At 52.0% G+C, this 22,188-nt stretch overlaps 1 protein-coding gene across 2 annotated transcripts; it reads right to left on the minus strand.

The window, feature by feature from the left end:
• Positions 1-1,815: 1,815 nt before the first annotated feature.
• Inava (innate immunity activator) lies at positions 1,816-21,667 on the minus strand. 2 transcript variants are annotated; one of them, XM_051147489.1, is made up of 10 exons: positions 21,469-21,667; positions 15,092-15,243; positions 14,368-14,492; positions 13,513-13,629; positions 12,461-12,683; positions 8,146-8,199; positions 7,142-7,352; positions 6,725-6,898; positions 3,201-3,885; positions 1,816-1,979 (listed from the first exon to the last, which is right to left on the minus strand). In XM_051147489.1, exons 1-10 carry the CDS (start codon positions 21,627-21,629, stop codon positions 1,887-1,889), a joined length of 1,995 nt encoding a protein of 664 aa, XP_051003446.1. In that variant the 5' UTR covers positions 21,630-21,667; the 3' UTR covers positions 1,816-1,886. The 2 variants fall into 2 exon arrangements, with proteins under 2 accessions (XP_051003446.1, XP_051003447.1); XM_051147490.1 differs by lacking the exon at positions 21,469-21,667 and adding an exon at positions 17,764-17,913.
• Between the last annotated feature and the right edge of the window lie 521 nt (positions 21,668-22,188).

Below are 22,188 nucleotides of genomic sequence, written 5' to 3' on the forward strand. Positions count from 1 at the left end.
TAAACACTGCTTGGCCTGGGCCATTCAAAACCAAAGATGAGGCAGTCACAAAGCCTCATCTTTTCTGAAGAAGTGACTTCCAAGCTCTCAGGCCCTGGAGACCTCAAAAAGCTGGGCTAGATTCCCTGTGGTCAGAGAAGCAGCTTGACTCTCCCTTTGCCACCCCACCTACTTCCTTGGGTCATGACCAGACCAGTTGGAAAGGCCAGACAGACATTTCAAGGAGATGGGCACAGCCTTAGTTCAAAAAACTCAGCACACACACACACAGAATCTTTCATCCTCAGCTGGACCAGTCAGACTTTATTGAAGAATGTGGCAGTTTCAGCCCTGCAGTTGAGGGCACTGCCACAGGGCAACCACATGAAAACAGCTGTTAGGGAAGACCAATAAGTTAATGTGAAGGACGCTGAGGTATCAGACGGACCAGCGCTCGGAAGTCGCCCAGCTCTGTGACTTAGGATCTAAGGCACTTAGGGATCCAGAGAATACACCGGGGTGGGGACATCTATATACCGGGGAGGGGGCTCAGAGGCCAGACAAACCAAGGCAGGGCATTCAAACCCGACGTGGAGAGGCTGGGACCACAGCGTGTGGCAAGAACACAGTGACAGAAATGCTCTGTGCATCCCGTCACGCCCCCTTAGCCTCTCAAGTTCCCGGCACTGCTCCTACCCGCAAGCCCAGTACAATGGCCACCCTGATTTCTCTCCAGCAGGAGAAACGTAGAAGTCAGGCATCAGTGCTTCTTTCAGTCTGGGGGAGAAGTGCTGGCGTGGGGAAGGCCACGCAAAATCACAACCACTACCTTCCTAGTTGCTCCTAGGCAAGATGCCTAAGTGGCCGTCCAACCCGGCAGCGAAGGATCAAACGTGTGAGTGCACCAATGGTCTGAGCACAGGCAGCTTCCTGGCTTGCCTGGCCTCAGGAGCTGGGACAACGAATTCCCGTTGTCTAAAGACAATCCTTCAGGAGTCATCGATGAGCTGCTCCAGATGTGAATGGACAAGGATTTTTCCCAGAGCAAGAAGCTGGCTGGATAGAAAACTGAAGGGGCCCGCCTCCTCACACCTCAAACAAGCCACAGAAGTGGTACTTAATATAGATTTTTTTTTCAAGGTGCTGGTTTTTAGGACTATGAAGATTTTAGAGGGCACAGTTGACAGCCAGCCTCACCACACCCAGAAGTGGTGGCTGTGTGGGTGAGGCGTTCCCCACTAACCAGCCCCGTAATGCAAGCCCCTGATTGGACGGTATAAGAGCAGCCTCAGACTCCAGGTTCAGTGGTCCGGGAGCTCACGGGTATGGAGAACAGTGGTGAGGATGCTAATGGAGATGTGTGGAGTCGGGAAAATATCAGAAGAGAAGGCTCCACCAGGCTATACTAGCCTCTCACCTGCTACTGGGTGTGCATCATAGAGCACATAAAGTGGGGGAGGAGAGTCCTGCCCAGCATGTGGGAAACAAGAGCCCTTGTTGAGAGAGTACCACATCCTGCCTCCAGCAGTAAAAGAGGGTCCAGAGCATCTGCAGAATCTCAAGGGGCCCTCTATGTCACTTGTCTGCATAAGGAGACAAATGCTGTCTATTAGCCCAGCGAGACCTTAAATCCAGAAGGCCAGACTCTGGGGGAAACGAAGCATAATCATATTATAGGAACCTTGAAGACAAATCACAGACATAAATCCTCAAGTCAGGACTTCTGAAAAACATGTGTTAAAAAAAGAAAAAAAAAGAAACCCAAAGGTTTGAGCTCGGAGTCATCGGCCTGCGATGAGGTGAGGAGAGACGAAAGAAGCACTTAAGGATGGGGGATGGGGGGTGTGTCTCAACCCCAGCTCCAATATACAAGTCTTTTCCAGCATTGGCCAAGGCTTCCAGAGGAGTTACACTTGGCTGATGATCTCTCCATTTTCAGGCACAAAGACTTGCACGGGGGCCCCATCTGGCGACCTCCGGAGTACACACACCGGGGGCACCTGTCCCAGGCAGAAGAGAGAGGAGAGGCAGGTAAGTAACCGGGTAGAAATGCTTAAAGACACAGACCATCAACAGTGAAGCCCTGCTGGTCTGCTCTGGCCCTCCAGGGGGATGATGCCCCAGGGTACCACCCCTGATCTGTTCACCACTCAGGGTTCTTTGGAGTGTACACGGACATACTGACCTCTTTCCCTGCCTTTCCTGGGCGGTCCCTGTCTGACAGGTTGGGATGGGCCAAGCCTAGACCAAAAGACAGGTCCAAGCTCGCAGGAAGGGAAAGGCACGTCAGCTGGAGGGTGTACAGCCTGGGACTGGGCCAGGGTGCTGCCCAGCCAGGGATGGCAGCTGCAACAGCCCAAAGAACTTGGGGGAGGGGAGAGGGCTGCAGCTGGGCTGCTGGGAATCTGGGGTCTCAAAGAAGCAGCCTGTTGGTAACTTCTAGAGTGTGTCCCCTGCAGAGGCTTCTGAATTAGGACCGGAGAATAAAGAAAGGATTCATGCCTACTACCTCACTCCCAGAATGAAGAAACGGGGCTTACAGAAACCAAGGCTGTCAGTGTTCTTAATCCGACTTACTTCCGCTACAACCTACCCCCTGGTCTCTGGGAGCCTCGGTGATGCAGCTATCACCGAGCCAGCGCTCTTGAGCATTGCTTTAAATCATTTTAGCCTCGTATCCACCCTATGAGTGGGGTCATTTACTCAGCCTGTAGTAAGCGGAAGCCTAAGAGTTAAGTAAACGGGGCCATACAGTTTAAGCGGGTCTGGGATTCGAACCTGGTACTCTAGCTCTTAACTATGAGACCATCTACTTCTCAGCTTCCCACTCAGCGGGCTGTTTTTTTACAAACCCTTTTTCCAGGTTCTCCCTTTGTCCTGGGCCTTCAAGTCAGGAAATTCCAGGGGCTAATTTGGGTTGCACATTTGGTTATGAGGAAGTTTATCTGTTTTGTGGATCATCTGTGAAGCCATTGGGGGGGGGGATCTCTCAGCTATCTGTGTTATCTGTGTGGATGATCTCTACTAGGACACATTCGTGTGTGCTCTTGCACTAGACACTAGACACAGCAGGAACAATTAAGAGGCACCCCAGAGAAGTCAGAAGTGCCTTCCAAAGCCAAGAAGACAGAATCTTTTTTTTTTTGGCCAGATTTTCCTAATTGGGGATTACACGGCCAGTAGTATGTTGGTTTAATGTCTTTCCCCAGGGAATGCTGTACCTGTGTCCGGGGTCCAGAGGCCCTCCCGAAGCTCTCCCTCCCAGGAGGCAGACTCCTGACGCGGAAAGCCCCTTGGCGGTCGAGTGAGTGGGGACGGCTGCTCCGGAGGCGTGCCCGTTCATGCCACCACTTGAGCTCCTCTGAGACGGCTGCCTTGCTGAGTCCCCGACCCGCAGGACTGTCCTTCAGTGAGGGCGTGCGCACAATGCGGCTATGGGAAGGCACCAGCCGCTGGTAGCGCAGGGGTGCACCTTCTTCGTCATAGGCAGCACCCAGGGCTGCACGGCACAGCTCCCACTCACTGGGCGGCAGGTGGCCCTCGGCCACCATCACATAGCGCCCCGTTGGGAAGTACCCAGGCGGCAGCAGAAGTTTAGGGTAGTGAGTGGCCAGTTCTCTGCCATAAGCTGGGCCCCAGGCCCCACGGTGACAAGGTGTCTCAGGAGGACAGAGGGGTCTTAGAAAGGAGATGTCTGGACTGCTGCTGCCGGGCGAGGTGGGATGGGAGATACTGGAGACATCAGAGCCGCTGTCTTCAGAGCAGGAGTGGCAGGCAGGGTGTGGCAGCGGGGGCTTGCTGGATGGAAAGCAGGAGTCTGGCACAGTCACCGTGTAATGAGTGGGGCGGCGGCGGGGAAAGGCGCTGCGCCCCCGGCCCTCCGCACCAGCTCGGAAGGAGTCCACCCTGAAGAGGAAAACGGTAAAGCACTGAGGAGGGGCCACAATGACCTTGGAGGCCAGTGTTATATCCCAAGGCCAAGGTAATGAACATGTGCTAGGTTTGACCGAGGTCAGATGTCCTCAGAACAGAGAACCCAGTCTTGTCCTAACGTGGAGAGGTTGCCTATTTCCTCCCTTCAAGCCATATTGCTATACTGTTCTTACACACACACACACACACACACACACACACACACACACACACACACACACACACACACACACGGCTCCTTCTAGCCTTTTCCACATCAAGATAAATTGATACCTGAGCCACAAAATCCAGGTCACAAATTCAATCCCTAGTCTGGCAAAAATAATTTGTGCATTTTCGATATGTAGGCTGATGTTTCTTAAATGATGTTATTTTATGTGCGTTGGTGTTTTGCCTGCACGTGTGTCTGTGTGAGGGTGTCAGATTCCCTGAGACTGGAGTTACAGACAGTTGTGAGCTGCCATGTGGGTGCTGGGAATTGAACCCCAATTCTCCAGAAGAGCAGCCAGTGCTCTTACCCACTGCGCCATCACTCCAGCACCCTTATGTTGATTTTCAGCCATCTAGGGAACACTGTATTCAGCAGCATTTCATACAGACTGTTTAGTTAGACATTGTCAAGCATCTAAGTTAAATGTGAAAAGCTTTCACGTGTTCTAGAGGGCAGGATCACGGAGGTCTAAAATCAAGCCCCTGCTCGGCTTATAATCTGGGTATGGGGCTGGGCTGTCCTTTAAATTTTTTACACAACGACATTGTTTATAAAGTGACCTTGGTAAGTCAATAAAATATAGGATCCACTGTTTTCCTTCTGAGCTGTTCAGTGCTACCTGATAAGGCTTTGGTGGTACCAGGTCACTATGACTGATGCTATCCTTTCATATTTCATTGACTCAAACTATTACCAGATAGGCCAGGCTTGGAAAGAAACATACAGACAATTTTCATTATCTAAAGGTTTAGCATTTGCCAACCTACCTACCAGACAGAGCTCTGGATGTCTGTGAGGGGGTTTCTATACTAGGTTAGTTAAAGTGAAAAGATCCAACCTAAATATGGTTGGCGTCTTCCCACAAGCCAGGGTCCTAGGGTGAATGAAAAGGACTGAGAGTGAACTGGGAGCCAGCATTCATTTGTCTGCACCCTGACTGCAGACACACTGTGACCAGCTGCCTCCTAATGGGCAGCACCTGGGACTGGGAGACAGACTAAAACCTTTGTTCCTTAGGTTGTATTTGTTGGGCACTTTGTCCCAGCACTGAATGAGGACATTCATGGCTACTTGGTGCAGCAGAGGATTTGGGTTACTTTAAATACATTGGTCCCCAGCAGAAGCTACTTGGTACGGTAGTATAAAGGGACAGACAACACCAGGGAGGCTGAGGCAGGAGGATGGTGAATTCTAGGCCAGGCTAGACTATATATGGAACTCTTACCTACAAACAAACAACAAAACCAAAAAAATACAGTTGAGGGCATGCAGAGTGCTTTTCTGTCATTCATGAGGTTACGGTCCTAGCTGTGGTCCACCATGAATAGAGCTAAATAGAAGTTCATGTACCAACGTCTTACTTCATCCTTTTTACTTCCTGTGGTATTATTTACTATGTGTGTGGGGGGGCATGTCACTTTATTATTATTGTTCGTTTGTTTGCTTGCTTGCTTATTTGTTTTGAGACAGGGTCTCTCAATGTTGTTCTGATGACTGTCCTGGGCTTTGCTATGCAGACTAGGCTGGCCTGGAATCACAGAGGACCACCTGCCTCCGTCTCCTGAGTGCTGGGATTAACCATACCTGGCTACTTTATATTCAAAATGGCCCAAGTGATGCTGAGATGCTCTCTGCAGTTTCTAAGCATAAGAACACTGTGGAATGCCTTATAGAGAGAGTAAGGCTGCTGGCCAACTTCATTCAGACTGAGTCACGTGTCACTGGGCATGGGCTCAGTGTCAGTGAAGCCACAGACACATTAATAAAGTGTCCTTCAAAGTAAACTGTCTTTAAACAGAAACTCATGCTCAACAAGAATATATACACCAATCAGCTAATGAGCAACACTGTCCTCAAAACCTGTATTTCCCCATAGGCTAGTGGTTCCCAACCTTCCCAGTACTTCATAACTGTAATTTTGTTACTGTTATTAATCGTAATGTATCTGTGTTCTCCCATGGTCTTACAAGACCCCTGTAAAAGGAGCATTCATGGGCTGGAGAGATGGCTCAGAGGTTAAGAGCACTGACTGCTCTTCCAGAGGTCCTGAGTTCAATTCCCAGCAACCACATGGTGGCTCACAACCCTCTATAATGTGATCTAATGGCCTCTTCTGGTGGATAGGTGTGCAGGCAAAGCACTGTATACATAATAAATAAATAAGTATTTTTTTTTAAAAATGGAGCATTCACGTTCCCCCCAAGAGGTCATGACCCACAGGTTGAGAACCGCTGCTATGGGCAGATTGTGTTTACAGCAAGGTCATAGATCATAACTACCATGAATAGTGAGAACCAACTGTACATCAACTGAAAGAGAATTGCACATTGTCAGTGACCGACAATAAACCAATATCCACCAGTGCAAGAAAACAGGGCAAGGTTGGAAATCTCAAGTCAAGTTGTGCGTCCTTCGTGGATGAGATGCTTTGGGCTCTGCTGAAGACCAGCCTCTTTGGAGAGGCTCCCCAGAGATGGATGCAAAAGAGCTCCCAAGGCACTGGCCATGTGTCACCCACCACTGGCCAGGGTGTCTCAGGTGTTCTGTGTAGTTTGGGATATGAATGGGAAGGCCCCCAAACCTCTGGGGCAACAGTCTTACCTCAGAGACTGCGACTGGCCCCTCCTGCCCTGCATCTCAGGGGTGGCTGGGGCACTGGTGCGGCCCTGCCGCTGGCCAGGAACACTTCGGATGGGGACCACATGGTAGGAGGCAGGATCCAGCAGCCACAGGCTGGAGGGGCTGGGCTGGTCCTGAGGAGTGGTGGCAGGACTGCTGCAAAGGGGTTAGAGGTAAGTCAGTGACAGCAACGTCTTTATTTAAAGACTCAAGAGACAGGGGTCCCCAAAGGGAGCAGTGCAATGTGTCAGCACCCCCAGCAAGCTACCAGTTCTCACACCTCTAGCATCACATGACTAAGGAGCGATCAGCTCCTTCACCCATATCCCCTGTCTGGGCCACCCTGGCATTTTCCATCTGTTCTGGGCTCTCCCCTACTCCCTTCCTCCCCAGCCTGACCTGGGCTCGCTACTGAGCTCAGAAGACTTCCTAGGCTTCTCATAGGGGTGGTCCAGGCTGGTCTCCTTCCACGGACTGTTTTGGATGGGGGCCCGTTCCAGGCCGCCAGATTCAGGTCCTGTTGGTTGCAGGCCCTCGAGGCTCTGGGGTGGGAGAGGCCGTGAAGGTGGTGCCGGGGACTCTGGGGGAGGTTTTGGCACTTGAGAGTCTTCTGCTGGAGTAGAAAAGACAGAGGCGGGGGAAACCGGCTTAGCAAGAACCTCCACAGCCCTTGCCTTGCTCTCTCTCTTCAACACCTTGACCTACTGCTCCAGGCCATAGCCCCAACCCCAGATAAGAAAAGCTGTTTCGTGCTTCTTCGGGAATCCCTCCCTCCCAGTCGTATTTTAATCTTATACCTGTGCCGTCTGTCCCTACCCCCACCCCACCCCCCTCCAGCTCCTCCACTTCCACTTTCTAGCATTTGCTCTGGGTGCCCGTCTGCAGCTGACTAGTTTACTTCCTCCTGCCTCACCTAAGTGCCCTGTTTCCTTATTGGCCTGGGCACACCCTGGGCACGCCTGCATCACCTTCTCAGTCCACTTTGACCCTGATGTTCTCAGTGTTTTTAAACGAGATCTTTAATCCACAGCCTTGTACTTCCTCCCCGATGCTACCTTTCAACCATGGCAATGGCTTTAAGTAGACCATTCACTCTCCCTAACAGGCTCCACCCAAAAGTATAACCTCACAGTGAAGGAGAGACACCCAGGGTTAATAGGCCCGCGAGAGCTCACCCCTTCCTCATCAAAAGGACCCATTGAAAGAGGAGCTCAGCACATCCCCTGCCCTCAATGGGGCATGTGCCTGGGCACACAGAAACTAACATCAGAGCTGAGAAAGGCCCTAGCTGGTACCCCTGCCTTCATTAGCACCCTGAACTTTCCAGTCCCACCGGGAGTCCTTTCTAGGAAACTCTGCAAATGCCCACAGTCTTGCCTGTGTCCCCAAACTGTCCATCTCACCTTCCTCCAGGAGTAGCCCATCAGACAGGGAGCTGTCATCTGAAGCACTGAGCTCTGGACCAATCAAAAGGGTGGGAAAGAGAAGTGAGTCGATAGCGTAGAGTCAGGCAACAGTGAGCAAACGCTGGCCCAGGTTTTGTCCTCTCCCAGGATAGCCACTGAATTCCCCCAAGAAATGGCCACCGATGTGTGAATGGGGAACTTATTCCTTAGATGTTAAAAAAAGGTTCACAAGCCAGGGGCTGGGAGACAGGAGATGCGATTGTAATCTTGGCTCTAACTTTAACCACACGACCTTGAATAGGCCTTTTCAATGCGCTGGACCACACAGTCTCCTGTCTGCCAACAAAAGCAGGGCTGGCAGGTAATAAAAGGGGAAAGCCAAGAGCCATTTTAGAAGGCACACAGAATGAGAAGCACCTTGCCAGTGTGTTTATAATCTTCAAACACCACAAACACAACGCAGTCCTGTGGTCTCAGATAGAAGAATTCCTATAGTAGCAAAGAGAGCAGTGGGGGCGGGAATCTGGGCTGTGGGGAGCAGGAGGGCAATGGAGCATGGCAGTTCCATGTCAAACAACAGCAGCTGTCACTCAGGAAATGAGGGGACCCTATATTTGCTTTTTGCCCCTGAACAGATGCAATGCTTTGGAGTTTGACGCTAAATCTGCATGACCCTGATGGAGCCCAGAAAACATTTCAAGTGTTTGAAAATGCAGGTGAGAAAAGATTAACATCGGCTAATATTTTTACTGTGCCAATATTTTCCTAAATATGTTGCATACACTAAGTCATGTGACCCCCCCATGACAGCTAAGGTAGATACATGCCCATGTAACCAAGCTTTACCCCACCCAGCAAGATAGTTTGGGTCAATCCACCGAAAAGGCTGCTGAAGAACTCACGCCCGGACAGTCTGGCTGGAGCTTGTACTCTGAGCCATGGCCCCTGATTAGCTCTCCTGTCAGCCAGCACAGGTCAGGTCATTACCAGAAAGTTCTAGGAACAAACAGTACCAACCACCCTGAAACCTACTATTAAGAGAGAGAGAGAGGCTGGCATGGCCGGGCAGTGGTGGCACACACCTTTAATCCCAGCACTCAGGAGTCAGTGGCTGGTGGATCTCTGAGTTAGACACCAGCCTGATCTACAGAGTGAGTTCCAGGACAGCCAGGTCTACACAGAAAAACCCTGTCTCAAAATAAATAAATAATAAATAAAGTTTAAAAAGAAATGAAAAAGGAAAAGGAGGGGTAGCTGGCAAATTTTGGCTCACAGACCAAATCTAGTTCACTAAATCCAGAGCTGACTTCACCAATGAAGTTGTATTGAGACACAACTCCCGATCTCGATGTCCGGCTGCCTTAGCACTAACACGGCAGGGTTGGTTGTGATAAGGCACTCTATAACCCACAAAGTGTAAAATTATTTGCTATCCAGATCTTTATGGAGAAAACTGTCATGGCAGTTCTTAGCCTCTGTGGCTGGGCTGCCCCAGTAGGCAGCTGAGACTTTGCAACAGCTAACCTTTGCTTTTGGGGTCCGTGGGAGAAACCCTCTTATTGAATTCTGGTTCTCTTGTGTCTTTTACCAAATCTTTAAAGATAAGCATCTTACTTTTTGCAAATGTCAAGTTGAAGAAATTATCCAAGTGCCATTCTCACAGGCCGCTAGGGCGATGCAGGTTTAAATAGTAGGTTTTGGTTAGAATGTCAAAGTCTGAGAAGAAAGACATTATTCCCTGTCACCTCTAACAGTCACACAAACAAGGCCATCACTTTGATGGGCTAATAGGTTCAATGCTATGAGGGACGTCTGGAGACAAGTTGACTTTGCAGGGGTAGAAACTGGCAGGACCAGCTGCCAAACACCAGTGGCTCCTGAAACGCTCATGGTCTCAGCCCTGTCCCAACTCAGTCCTGGCTCCTCCCTCCCCCGCCCGGGCCCCTCTCCTCCGTCTACTATGAGTCTCCCTGGGCAGCCATGGTAGAGATTTGAGTATGAAGCTAGACTTACAAAACTACACTGCCCAACAAATCAAGCCATACAGTATGAGGCTACCCCAATTCAAATTAAAAATCCAGTTCCTCGGTCACAGAGGCAGAGTTCAAACGTTCAGTAGCTACATGCAGCTAGCCACTACCGTGTCGGACATGGCACAGCATTTCCAGCACCATAGAGTTTCTATTAGACAGGGTTGCTCAAGACTGACACTGTCAGTCACCAAACACTGAGCAACCATTGCATTAAAGGAGTACAAGGGGATGGTTCTTGGGCTCGCTCATCATAAAAATTAGCTCAACACCTGACCGATCCTTGCCACCTGCAGAGAGCTAGCTAATTACCCTCACCTGGCTAATTACTTTCTCAAATTGAATAACCCTTGTGTGCAAAGGGGCTAGGTGGGGTTTCGTTTTGATTTTTTTTTTTTTTTTTTGGTTTGTTTGCTTATTTTTCCTTTTTAATTCAAAACACTCTCTAGCCTCAAACTAATTATTAATCTCTCTCAGCTTCCTCCTTTCCAGGTGAATACAACTGACAGAGGAGCCACAAAACAGGACTGACTAGTCCAGAACTATCTCCCAAGTCAGGACACTAGAACCCAGAACCTCAGGCCTGTCTGGAGGGCAGGGTGTGTGCTGGAGCCACAAAAGTCACTGGCTGTGCCAGCTGGTTCCCCTGCACTCTTCTTCTCTTGGACTAAAGGCCTTGAGAATTCTGGCCTTCTTCCCTCCTACACAGGGGTAAGCCAGAGCCCTAGGCAAGTCCTGGCCTGCTCCCCTACTTCCAACAAGGAGTGTCATCAGTCCCAATGGTGGCAGTAGTGACCTTCACATGCCCGGCTCCCAAAAGCCCTGCTCTGAGCAGAAGCTCCTGGCAAGGGGAGTGCCTACGGGCAAAGGAGCCTCTGAACGGTACATGCTCGAGAGAGACAAGAGGGATGGAGACTGACTGAGACAGGACACATCCCACCACTACTGGCTCCTTCAAGTACAGAGGTAGCCCTTGGGGACCACTATGCCTCAGCCAGCAGCTTCTTACCATACCCAGGGCCTGAGGGAAATGGAGAGCAGACAGAGAATACCTTTTTTTCTTAAGAGTCTTGGGGAGTGAGAGTGGTGTCCTGTACTGGGGCCAGAGCCACTGGAAGCAGACTAGGCCCCAGGTCAGTGTAATGGCCGCCAGGGTCTCCTGGTCAGCCACGACATGGAAGAACACATTGTTCCCTGGTACTCCAGACTTCCAAGGGTGACCTGACTGTTGTCTGTTCACACACTTCTTACTAGAGGTCACAGAAGCTGAAAGTGATGCCTGCCTGAGGAATGGAACATGGAGACCAGAGAGGACCTCCAGGCTTCCACTGTGTGTCCAGCCAGGGATGAGGAGCACAGCTGGGCAAGAACTAGATGACGTGCAGGAATAGACACTCGGGCATGGGGGTGGGGGGCTAGGGGGGGGGGGGGAGGCTGTTGCTCTCCAAGCTGAGCCTGAGGCTCTGACTCAAGGCTATGGTGAACAGCAGCTGGGCCCTAGCACCAGTTCCTTCAGACACAGCCAGGGCCAGGGCAAGAGATTTCAGGGAGCAGGGCTGAGCTGGGAGTGGGGAAAAAAACAAGTCCTGACCTGACAAGCAGGATTTGGGTCAGGGCAGAGGAAAAGAGTCACACCTCGGGGCTCAACAACACTCACCAGAAGCTCACCAGACTGGACACACAGAAGTTATTTCTGGCTGGCTCTGGTTCTGGGGTGCCCCACAGTCTCATTTCTGGGTCAGGGCTTAGGCACTAAACTACAAGAACGATTCAGCACCCTTGACCATGCCAGTTATAGACATAGAGGGGACTGTGGGGTTACAACTGATTTCAGACTAAATATCCATGAATAAATGGCACTGAACCCATCAGTAATTGGCTACCATAGCAACAGTTGCTGCCAAAAGATGCCTAATTTGAGCTAGAGGAAAGTGCATCACAGTAGTCTTTGGCTTGCTGCATTTCCCCCAGAAGATAATATTTGAGTTTGAACAAACCCTTGGATTATGGGCAAGCAGAGAATGCCTTCTGTCTATAAAGTTTTGTGGAAGTGATGCATTTTGGGTATGCAAAAGGAAGAAATGGAATGGAGACGTCTCCCAGGGCGGAGATGCCTTGGTGGGGTACTAAGGTAAGGAATGAGAGCTCTGTGTGGACCCAGGAAGGAGTACCCACAACGGCGCTAATGTGAAACAATTAACACAGGTACTAAGCCAAAACGCAGTGCTGGCCCTCCCACTAGAGCTGTGTGAGGCCTGTATGGCTCAGGACAGCGGGCTCACCTCTGCCCAGGGAGGGCACAGTGGTGGGAGGGGGCTCACTGTTCCTCCGCCGGTCGCCCAGGCAACGCTGAAGCTCCCGAAGCTTCTTCTCCTCCTGCAGAGCAGCGTGCTTCCGCTGCCGACGTGCCTGTCGGCTGAGGTTCTCCTCTGCACACAGCCTGCGAGCCGCCTCAGCGATCTGAAGCTGCAGAGCCAACTGGCGCTCCAGGCTGCTCAGGGGGTCCTGAAGGAGGGGTTGGCAGTGAGGGCCAAGAGGGTCCTTGGTGCTTGGGGGACGGAAGACTCCAAGCAGCTCTGACCCGGTGGTGATCAGACAGCAGTGTCCAGGGGACACACACAGCAAAGGGTGGATGGAGTGTTGGGAGGGGCCCAGAGCCAACTTGTCATCATGAAAAGTTGACTTGACTGTCCCACCTCAGCTAGCTGCTGTGCCAGGCAGGGAGAGGACTTAAATGGGACACTTTCCTTCCTGACCCCAAAGGACCAAACTCATTGGAATCTCTCTGAGGGGAAGGTCACCTAAGACTAGAGCCACCCTCCTCGCCCCTCCTTCCAAATAGGAGGAGAAAAGACAGGCTTCCTGCCACACCAACCAACCTACCTGAACAGGCAACTACCTCTTTGGGTTGGTTATTGGTATTATTATTATTATTTTATTTTATTTTATTTTTTGGTTTTTCAAGACAGGGTTTCTCTGTGTAGCCTTGGCTGTCCTGACTCACTTTGTAGACCAGGCAGGCCTCGAATTCACAGCGATCTACCAGCCTCTGCCTCCCGAGTGTTGGGATTACAGGTGTACACCACCACTCCTGGCTGGTTATTGGTATTCTTAATCCACTGCCGGCTGGGGCCAAGCCTAGTATCTTCCCTTGAGCTCCCAGCTCGCTCTTCAGCTGCTGAGATAGCAAGCTTACTCAGAGCCATCTAGACTACTCATGAGAAACTCAGCCAGCACCCACAATGGATGATGGAGATTGCCAAAGCCCTGGACTGCTTCCATAGCCAGCCTTTGAGGATAAGGCTCAGTGACCACCTCCGCTAGCCGTCCTCACCTCTCTGTGCAGGGCCCACTCATCCAGCTTGTACGCTGCTCCGATCCTGCGCCGGACCTTGGGGGCCTTCTCACCTGGCTTAAGGGGATACTCCACTGGCAAAGAACCAGTCAGCTCCTAGAAGGAAGCAGAGTCAAGTCAGGACCCTCTCCACTTGCCCAACCCTTGATCAACCATTTAAAACTTGCCATCAGCCCCACATTGCATGGGCCTGACACGCCAGAGGCTTCTGAAATGTCCAGGCCACTTGTACCCCCGCCCACCTCCTCCCATCATGTCACAGTTGTCTTTTTCTTTCTATCCTTTTTTCAAAAATATTTTTGATCTTTCTTTCTTTCTTTCTTTCTTTCTTTCTTTCTTATTGTGTATACAGTGCAGGTGTACATGCAGGCCAGAAGAAGGCATCAGATCTCATTATAGATGGTTGTAAGCCCCATGTGGTTGCTGGGAATTGAACTCAGGACCTCTGGAGGAGCAGTCAGTGCCCTTAACTTCTGAGCCATCTCTCCAGCCCTTTATTTCTATCCTTAAAGCGCACTGTGTTCTCTCCCTTCTGCCTTCTCATTCCCTCTAGTCACTTCCTCCAGAGGGCTACCCTTACCCCAGGAACAATTATCAAATGTGTTTTCATCTCTTTGGTCCCTCTGCAGCTCCTTATCCCGTCCTTTCCTGTACCCGGACCCCTGCTCAGAACTCATTCCCCTCTACGCAGTGTCCAGGTCAGACCCACATGAGAGAGACTCTAAGCTCAGACCTCAGTCTAATTTCCAATCCCCTCAAAGATGGCACTTCTCTAGTTCAGGGTTCCTCAACTGAACCCTAAGTTTGTGGGGACAGGGACTCTAGGGGCCTCACCGCCTCCCTCAGGCAGACTCTGCGAAGCTCCTCCAAGCAAGCCTCAAGCCTCGCTTCCAGGGCCCTCTGCTGCTTGCGCACTGCGTTGGTGAGCTCTTTCATTCGAGAGACAGGGCTGTCCGGGCCTGCAGGAAGACAAGGGACACTCACTCAGGAACGCTGAAGCAAGGCCTCCCTAGGACACTGTTGACCACCGCTAGGGGCGTACACACCCATACAGTCTCATGCTCACCCATAAATTATAGCCTAGCTGCTATGGTTTGTGTCACAACCATAAAAGATCATGTCTCTTGGCTGCCCCAAGGTCGGTATCATTATAGTTCAAAGGGAGAGCTGTCCCACCAGGTGATCTGTGTGGGTGAGGAACTCTCGATCAGAACTGCATCGTCTCCTCTTCTAACAAAATCAGGCCAGCCCAAACCCACAGGCCCAGGCTTAGTAGAGAGACAGAATATTAACACTAGCTGGAAAAAAGTTTAACGTCTTAGTAAGTGCTGGGGCTAAAGGCGGACAGCGCAGATCCCTGCTCCAGATAGGATGGAAACTCCTGCCTAGTGCCTCCCAGCAAGGAAAACTGCAGTTCCTTAAGGGGCCAGATCTTCCAATCGTGCCGCTCCTCCCCCACCCCTCCCCCACACAGCCCTTTGGGAATTTTAGCCAAAGGGCCTGGGGACTCACTCTGGAGTCAGGGACCAGGGCAGGGGAATTTCCTAGATCCACTCACCAGACTGCAGGATGATGCCACTGTCGCTGTCGCTGACCTCATCCTTACTACTCTCCATGATGAGTTTCTTGGAGGAGGGGGCACAGAGGAAGGAGGGGCTGTGCCGGCCCCAGCCTGGGCCAGGATGTATAGGTAGTCTGGAGTTTCCCCAGCTTTTAAGAGAAGATGAGAACAAAAAAAAAAAAAAAAAAAAATGCTCTATGAAGCCTCCTGTGGCTCAGTGCTCAGGGGAGGGGGGTGGGAGAGGATGGAAGAAGTGGCGGGGGGGGATGAAAGTGAGGAGTTTGTTTCAGGAATGATCTGGGGTAAGGGGCTCTCAGAGCACTCTCTCGGGTGGAGGAACATTCTGAGGGTGCAGCCTAGCTCTCTCCCCCTTCATTACATCTCCTCTCCTAGAAAATCCTGTGGGTTCAAAGGGGTGTGCACTGCACTGGTAGCTGTACAAAAAAACAGAGGCAAGAAGAAAAGGAGGAGTCAGGAGGGTGGGACAGGATGGCAAAGCAAGGAGAGGACGAGAGGATGTCTTCATGAGGTATGGCTCTCCTCAGCTTGAGAGCATGGGAGGCACGAGGAATGGCTTACTGTCCCACTGGTTGGAGGGAAAAACATGTCTGGACAGTGAGCATGAAGCCAAGACTAGTGTGGGCCCAAGGACCAGTGCACCATGTTGTCTGGAGCTGGTCATTCACCTGTAGGCCAGGGAAACAGGAAGTTGTATTTAATCCCAAATTACCAGTACACCTAAGAGACCTGCCCGCCCTACACTCCACGGTTAGGATGAAGGGGGTCTATTGGAATGCTACGAGCTGGTGGAGGCAATGGCAGCCTAAAGGACAGCATCTGCTTCTCTGTCTCCCTGTGGCTGGATGGCACTTTGGTGGTGTAGGTACAGCCCAGCACACGGCTCAACCAGACACCACCTGTGACCACCCCTATCTCTTTTCCAAACCCACGCCCTCCGTGGGATCCCAGCTGGCCAGGGGTGGCAGCTGTTGGCTAGCACAGGAGTGGGGAGGGGAGGGTGGAACCCAGGCGGAGGTCTGGAAGGAGAGGCCGGCCAGCCACCTCCTCACTGAGTCAGCCCATTGAGCAAGAGTCCAAGAGTCCTTCAGAGTTTCTGTCTGGGGCTCATCCTGCTGTCTCCACCCTTGCTGCAGTAAGGGGATCAGGGGGGCTTCTCTGCACCATAGACAACGGAGCAGAGCGGCAGAGAGGAGGAGATCCTCCTGTCCGCTAAGCATCCCCGCCCCCATGTCTGCCAACTGAGGCAGAAAGAAAGCTTTAACGACTAGGTAAACAGCACAGCTTATCAATGCACCGAGAGCAGCAGCGCTAACCGTGAAACGTGGCGTGTACTTTGTCCTCTCGGATTTCCATTTTCCAAGCAAGACTAGAGAAATGAATTTGAAAATAAGAGAAATGAAAGTTGATGCGGTGGCTTTAAAGCACACTGAAGACTGGCCACATAACCCCTGGACTGTCCCTCGCATCCTTACTCTTTCTACCCTAGAGAAGCAGGCAGCTGCACCTTCCTCCTACCCTCCCCAGATGAGGCACGATCATCTTAAACTAGGGAACAGGACCAAGACTCTATGTAGCAGGGCTGGCAGCTGCAGCCGTCTTGCTTTGGAAAGAGGGAGGAGGGAGGGGAAGCCATCAATTAGTCACACTCGTTAATTAATTATTAACCACTAAGAAGTTGCCTTGAAAGGCTGAAACAACTCAGGTTCTGCCTGGCAGTGGCGATGTATGCTGTGTATAGCGGGGGGGTGGGGGGGGGGGGGGGGGGGGGGGGGGGCTCAGACTGTTGCAGGCAAGAGGGGTGTTTGTTCTGAGGCTAAAGGGTGTCTTAGCGTGCCTTCCCCTTCAGTTTCTCTCTCCTCTAGGCTCTGGGATCCACAATGGACCCAATATAATGCAGGGTCAACTCTGGGCTCACATGCTGCTCAAAGGAGGGAAAAGAGCAAAGGCTCAGAGGCCCAGATTCCACACACAGTTGTGCAGCTTCCAGAGAAAAGTCTCTGCCTCCCTAGGCCCCACTTTGCCTCACAAGGACAGTAACAATTAGACAGGTCTAAGGCCTTCCCCAGCCCCTATGTCTGAATTAGGACTTTCTGGGCAGTATCAGGCTGAGAACCATACTCACACAGACACAGAACACAGATCTAACTTTACCCAGAGTCCACAGAGGCAGCCCAGGCCCCACCCAGGAGAGCTTGGGCCTAGGTGTGGGAGGTCTTACTTTAGATAAGGACAGTTCAGGTAACACTCCCACCCCCTCCCCAACTCAGGAGTCTCCATCTCACTGACCAGCCCAGACGCGCAACTCGCCTACTCCAAGCTGTCCCCAGAGAAAGACACGCTTAGAAGGAAGGAAGGAGGAAGGCCACCATACTTTCTCTCATGGTAGCCACTGGGTGTCCTCCCCATTACTAATACGTTCACAAAGCCAGGTCCTCTCTGTCCCAGTTCATCTCTGATGGAAATTCAGGTACGTTCATGGAGAAAGAGCCCCTGTTTCCAAACCCAGGAGGAGTCCCCTACTATCTCTGAGCCCAGATATGACCTTAGGGGTAAGAGAATGATAACCATGTCTGGCTGGGACTCCCTCCATTTCCTGGTCTGCCTGCAAGTCAACCCCAAAGATCGGCCCCTCCCAGCCCCACTCTCACCTGCTCCAGAGCTCACTCCAGATCAGGGAAGACTCCGGTTCCCAGATCAGGGCTTTGAGGCACCTCTCATGCCACCTCGGAGTCTCCCAGGTCACAAGCAGGCCACCTGGTGATCTTGCTCCCGGCAGGCAAGCTCTCTACGCTGCTGGCCTGGCCGTCCCTCTGGCTCTCCCTCTCCTCAGGTCCCCGCCTGCCTGTTGTCCCTCCCAGGCTGCCGGGCCAGGGGAACCAGGTTACTTGTTACAACTTGAGTCAGAGGGGAGGAGCAGGTGAGCAAGTCCTTCCCTGAACTAATCTGGCAGCTGGCAGTTGCCGGTAGGCAGCTCCTAGGCCTCTGCACTTCCGGGCCGAGGGGAGCAGGGAAAAGGGGCTCCCCATGAAAGAGAACCAAAAGGCAATAGAATCAAGTTTCCTTAGCCACAAAGAACCCGGATACAGTATGCTGAGCTATGAAATACTTCAGGGCCATCCTGTCCCGCATAGCTTCCCTCGTACCCCACTTTCTCTTTCTAGAAATTGAGGAATGTTAAGCGACCCCCCCCCCCGAAAAGTAAAAAAGTCACTGTCTGCAGGGGGCATTACCAGGAACCCACAGACTCCCAAGGGTCACTGCTTTCCTTACACAGAGCAATGGACCACAGTCAATCTTTCCCAGATTAGGATTTTAAAAACCTCAGCCTGACTTGGAGGTTGTGGCGGGCACCTGTAGCCACTTGCAGTCTCAGCTACCTATGATCTAAGGCAGGAGGATCACATGAGCCCATATAGACTGAGGACCAGCGTGGGCCATGGAGCACGATACGATCTGATCTCAACAGAAAACAAACAAACAAACAAACAAACAAACAAAAACGGAAGGACAAGACAGCTGTGAGCATCCCTAACTCACTGGTAGAGTACAAGCCAGGGCCTCAAAAAGAAACAAAACCAAATGCACAACAAAAACAGACCAGCATTGCTTTTGCAGAGACTAGAGAGTGCTAGAGATGGAGGACCAAACTGGGCTTTTTTTTTTTTTTTTTTAATCCCAGCAACATCAAGTGCATCACATCACATCTGTAATCTACTCCAACACCCAGCAAGGCTGTCCACGGGGCACTGGCCCAAACAGCCTAACCATCCCTTATTCCAAACAAGAGCCACAGTAGCCTCCAAGCCTCAGCCCACTCTCCAAGCGCAAAGGATCAGTCACTAAGATGGAAGTTGGTTCCTGCAAAGTCAGCCTCCAGGCCCCTCAGTCCACAAACCCTCAAGCAAAGGAAAACTTGCTCGGAGCACATTGCCGTGGAGTGTTGAGCAGAGCTGAGGCTGAGGGCTGCCTGCTCCCAGAGGCTAGAAGTGTATACAGCAGACTGGCCTGCATCTCTCAAGTCTTTGTCCCATCACCTTTCATTCTTCACCTCTTAAGACCCTGGTGCTCAATATACATCCAAGTTGCTCTTTCTCCCAGGCCCTACGAGTCCCGCCCTCTCGCTCCATGCCCTAGCTGGCTGCTAAGACTCTCCTGTGCAGAGCTCTGTCTCAGTCTGCCACCACCCTTCACCAATTCCTTCTATACACAAACCTCCCTCCCATACCTTCACATTCCCGAACACGCCCTTTCCAAACAATGCTAGCCCCAGAGTTGTACAGGCTGACCACCTCCTCCATGCAGAGGCCCAGGGGCCCTCTGAGGGGACAGTCCCTCCCCACTGTGGGGAGCATGCTCTCTGAACCTCCCAAAGAATGCACAGCCCAGCCCAGCCCAGTCCCTCCCCTTCCCCAGTCTTCCACAATACTTCAGTCCCTTCCCATCCCCCAACAGGTTTGCATGCTCTCCCAGTGTCTGAGAGGGGTTGACCCTGGGCTTAAGACGCCTTGGGCCCCCCTACCCACCCACCCCCAATTCCAACTGGGGACCATGGTAGAGTTTCTAGAAGTAGCTCATAGCTCAGTTTTTTAATGCATAAAATAAAGACCAGTTATGAAGCCCAATTATTCTGAAATGCAGTTCTGAAACCACAAAAAGGTAACATGGATACTTCGTTATTAACATTAAACAAGACATTTCAAACCGCCCGCTGACCGAAACCATTTACATATAACCGACCTCGTGGGAAAGTCACAGGTATTGTTTCTACTGCTGCAGCCTAAGGTGTAAGTTGTGGACCCAATTAAGAACTCTGGCCTCAGGTAACCCCATCTGAATTCAGGAACCAAAAAAAGTGAAATCAGGTTAAGGCCTGTTACACACCAGGACATAAATTACTTAAACTGTCTTCCAGGAAAAGCCTCCAGGCCTTCAGTAACGAATCTTACCGCCTGAAACCAGCTTTTCAAGAACAGACTTGAGCAGAAGCCAGCTCAGGGACATCACCAACTCAAACCCCCTCAAGCAGAATGTAACTCCCCCCAACCCAAAGAAATACGCAACCTGTAAAGAGGCAAGCCTGGCAGCCAACTGGCAACTTCCTCACCTCGCACTGATCAGGAAGAGTTTTGCTTATGCCCCCCCCACTCCCACCCACCCCCCACCCCCGCCTCCTTGCAGGTAAGCTGTACAATGGAGCTTGTCTTGCAGAAACCCAATGCTGGTACCGGCTTCTATTGAAGGTGGGTTAACAGGCTCACACCAATGGACTTACAAACCAACCTGCTTGCACTGATCCCTACTTTTAAAATACTCCAACTCCACATTTAGCATTCCCCAACCCAACAGAATCTCATCCTCCTGCCAAGGAAGCTGGGGAGAGACAATACCAAGGGGCACTCCTGGGGTCAATTGGAACCTGGAACCCAGCACCCAACTCTAGGAACCAGAAAGCTGACACTTTAAGTCCCAGAGCACTGGGCAGCCAGGAAGACCAACGACAGGTGAGGAAGTGGGGTTTTTTCTTGCTTAGCACTGGAACTCTATCTTGATGGGACGGCAGCCCTTCATGCCCAAACTCTTTCCACAGACCTGTTGTAACCAAACATATTCAACCCCCGCACCCATTCCCCGCTACCTCGACATTTCTTCTTTCAGGTTTCTCTAATACGGTAAAAGTCAACGTTTTTTAAACCAAGTCCTTCAACCTTAGCATCTCCACATCCCCAACAGCACCCGGCAAAGTACAGCTACCAGCATTCCCACAATTTTACTTAATGAATTAACAAATCAATGGCCAGCCTCGGGAGCCCACAGCTGGGAAAAGAAGGAAGGGAAATAAGTCGGGGACTCTCCCGGCAGGAGGGGTGGAAGACCATCCCCCGTAACTATTTTCTTTCTCCATTCTTCTCTCGGGCCACTGGGAAAGGTGTTCACCTCAACTGAGACAGGGTGGAGAACTCGGGCTAGCCGGGGATGCACCCTGAAATCAAACCTCTAAGGCTCTCCGTAAAAAACCCCTTTGTCCTGCCCCCCAGCCCCTCCCCCACTGCGCCCTCTCCTTCCTGGCCGGCCTGGGACTCCGGCTCCTTTTGTTTGCTTGCTTTCTGGCTTTCCGGAACCTGGCCAGGAGACCCACCGGCCTGAGGAAGGGGGCCGAAAGAGAAAGGTTGAGCCGTTGGAAACAGTGTTGGGGTAGAAATTCGGGAACTCTCGACCTCTTGGTAAAAGTACCTCTTTTCCCTGCAAGACCTCCTTTCCTGAAGATGAAGACCACGGCTCAGGAGCTCGATCCTACCCCCCTCCCCCAGTTCTCCCGCGCTTCGTTCACTAAGTTTCCGCCTTTTTCGCCTTACCTGTCCCACCGAGCTCTGGCGCCCAGCGCCTGCCCCTGTGCCCCCCGCGCCCGGCGCGCCTCTTCAAGACCTGTTGGTCCCGCCCATCTTCCCTCTTCCCAAGGCTCCCCCGGGCCTCCCCTCCCCGGAGGTATTTCATTTAACTTCGGCATTTGCAGCATCCCAAATGTTAAAGATCCCAAGACATCTGTCCCCTGGGGCATACCAAAGGCCCAGTGGAGAGAGGGGAAGATGCTACAAGGGATTCGAGATTCCGATCCAAGAGCGGGGCGGGGCCTCACGTTGAGATGGGTCAGTGCCAGCTCAAGTGTGCGCTCTGCGGGAGCAACAGCGCGAGGGGCGGCGCTGCCCCCTATCTCCCGCATTCGGGCAGCCGCTTGCAGGGACACCCCCAGCTAGGCTAGTTTCCAAAATCCGGGCGGGACAAGGCTCGGCTAGAGGTCTTAGGGCCGCCTTTCATCCCCTCGCTCAGGCCCGGCTGGAGGCAGTTTTCATTCCGGAGACCCCTGCGTGGAAGAAAGGAGGCGGCACGCCCCTCCCCTCCTCGCCTTATCCCTTCTTGCGGTGGGGACAGTGGCGCCATCGACCTAGGGTCGCTTATCCTCCTGCGGCCGTAGCCGCATACCTTTAGGGGCGGCCGGGAGAGCCCCGGGTGCAGAGAGGCTGGACATACACTCCTAGGCAGCGCCTCCTGCTGCTTGCGGCGTGCCGGCGAAATCA

The sequence above is a fragment of the Acomys russatus genome, chromosome 6, assembly GCF_903995435.1.
Source record: "Acomys russatus chromosome 6, mAcoRus1.1, whole genome shotgun sequence".
Taxonomy (NCBI): domain Eukaryota; kingdom Metazoa; phylum Chordata; class Mammalia; order Rodentia; family Muridae; genus Acomys; species Acomys russatus.

Excerpts from the sequence above, each read along its gene's own strand:
- Inava (XM_051147489.1), bottom strand. The coding sequence starts at position 21,629 with ATGCTGCAAATGCCGAAGTTAAATGAAATACCTCCGGGGAGGGGAGGC. Across the intron at positions 14,493-15,091 it reads TGGCATCATCCTGCAGTCTG|GCCCGGACAGCCCTGTCTCT; the intron begins GTGAGTGGATCT and ends GTCTTCCTGCAG. Across the intron at positions 13,630-14,367 it reads GAGTCTGCCTGAGGGAGGCG|GAGCTGACTGGTTCTTTGCC; the intron begins GTGAGGCCCCTA and ends GCTTCCTTCTAG.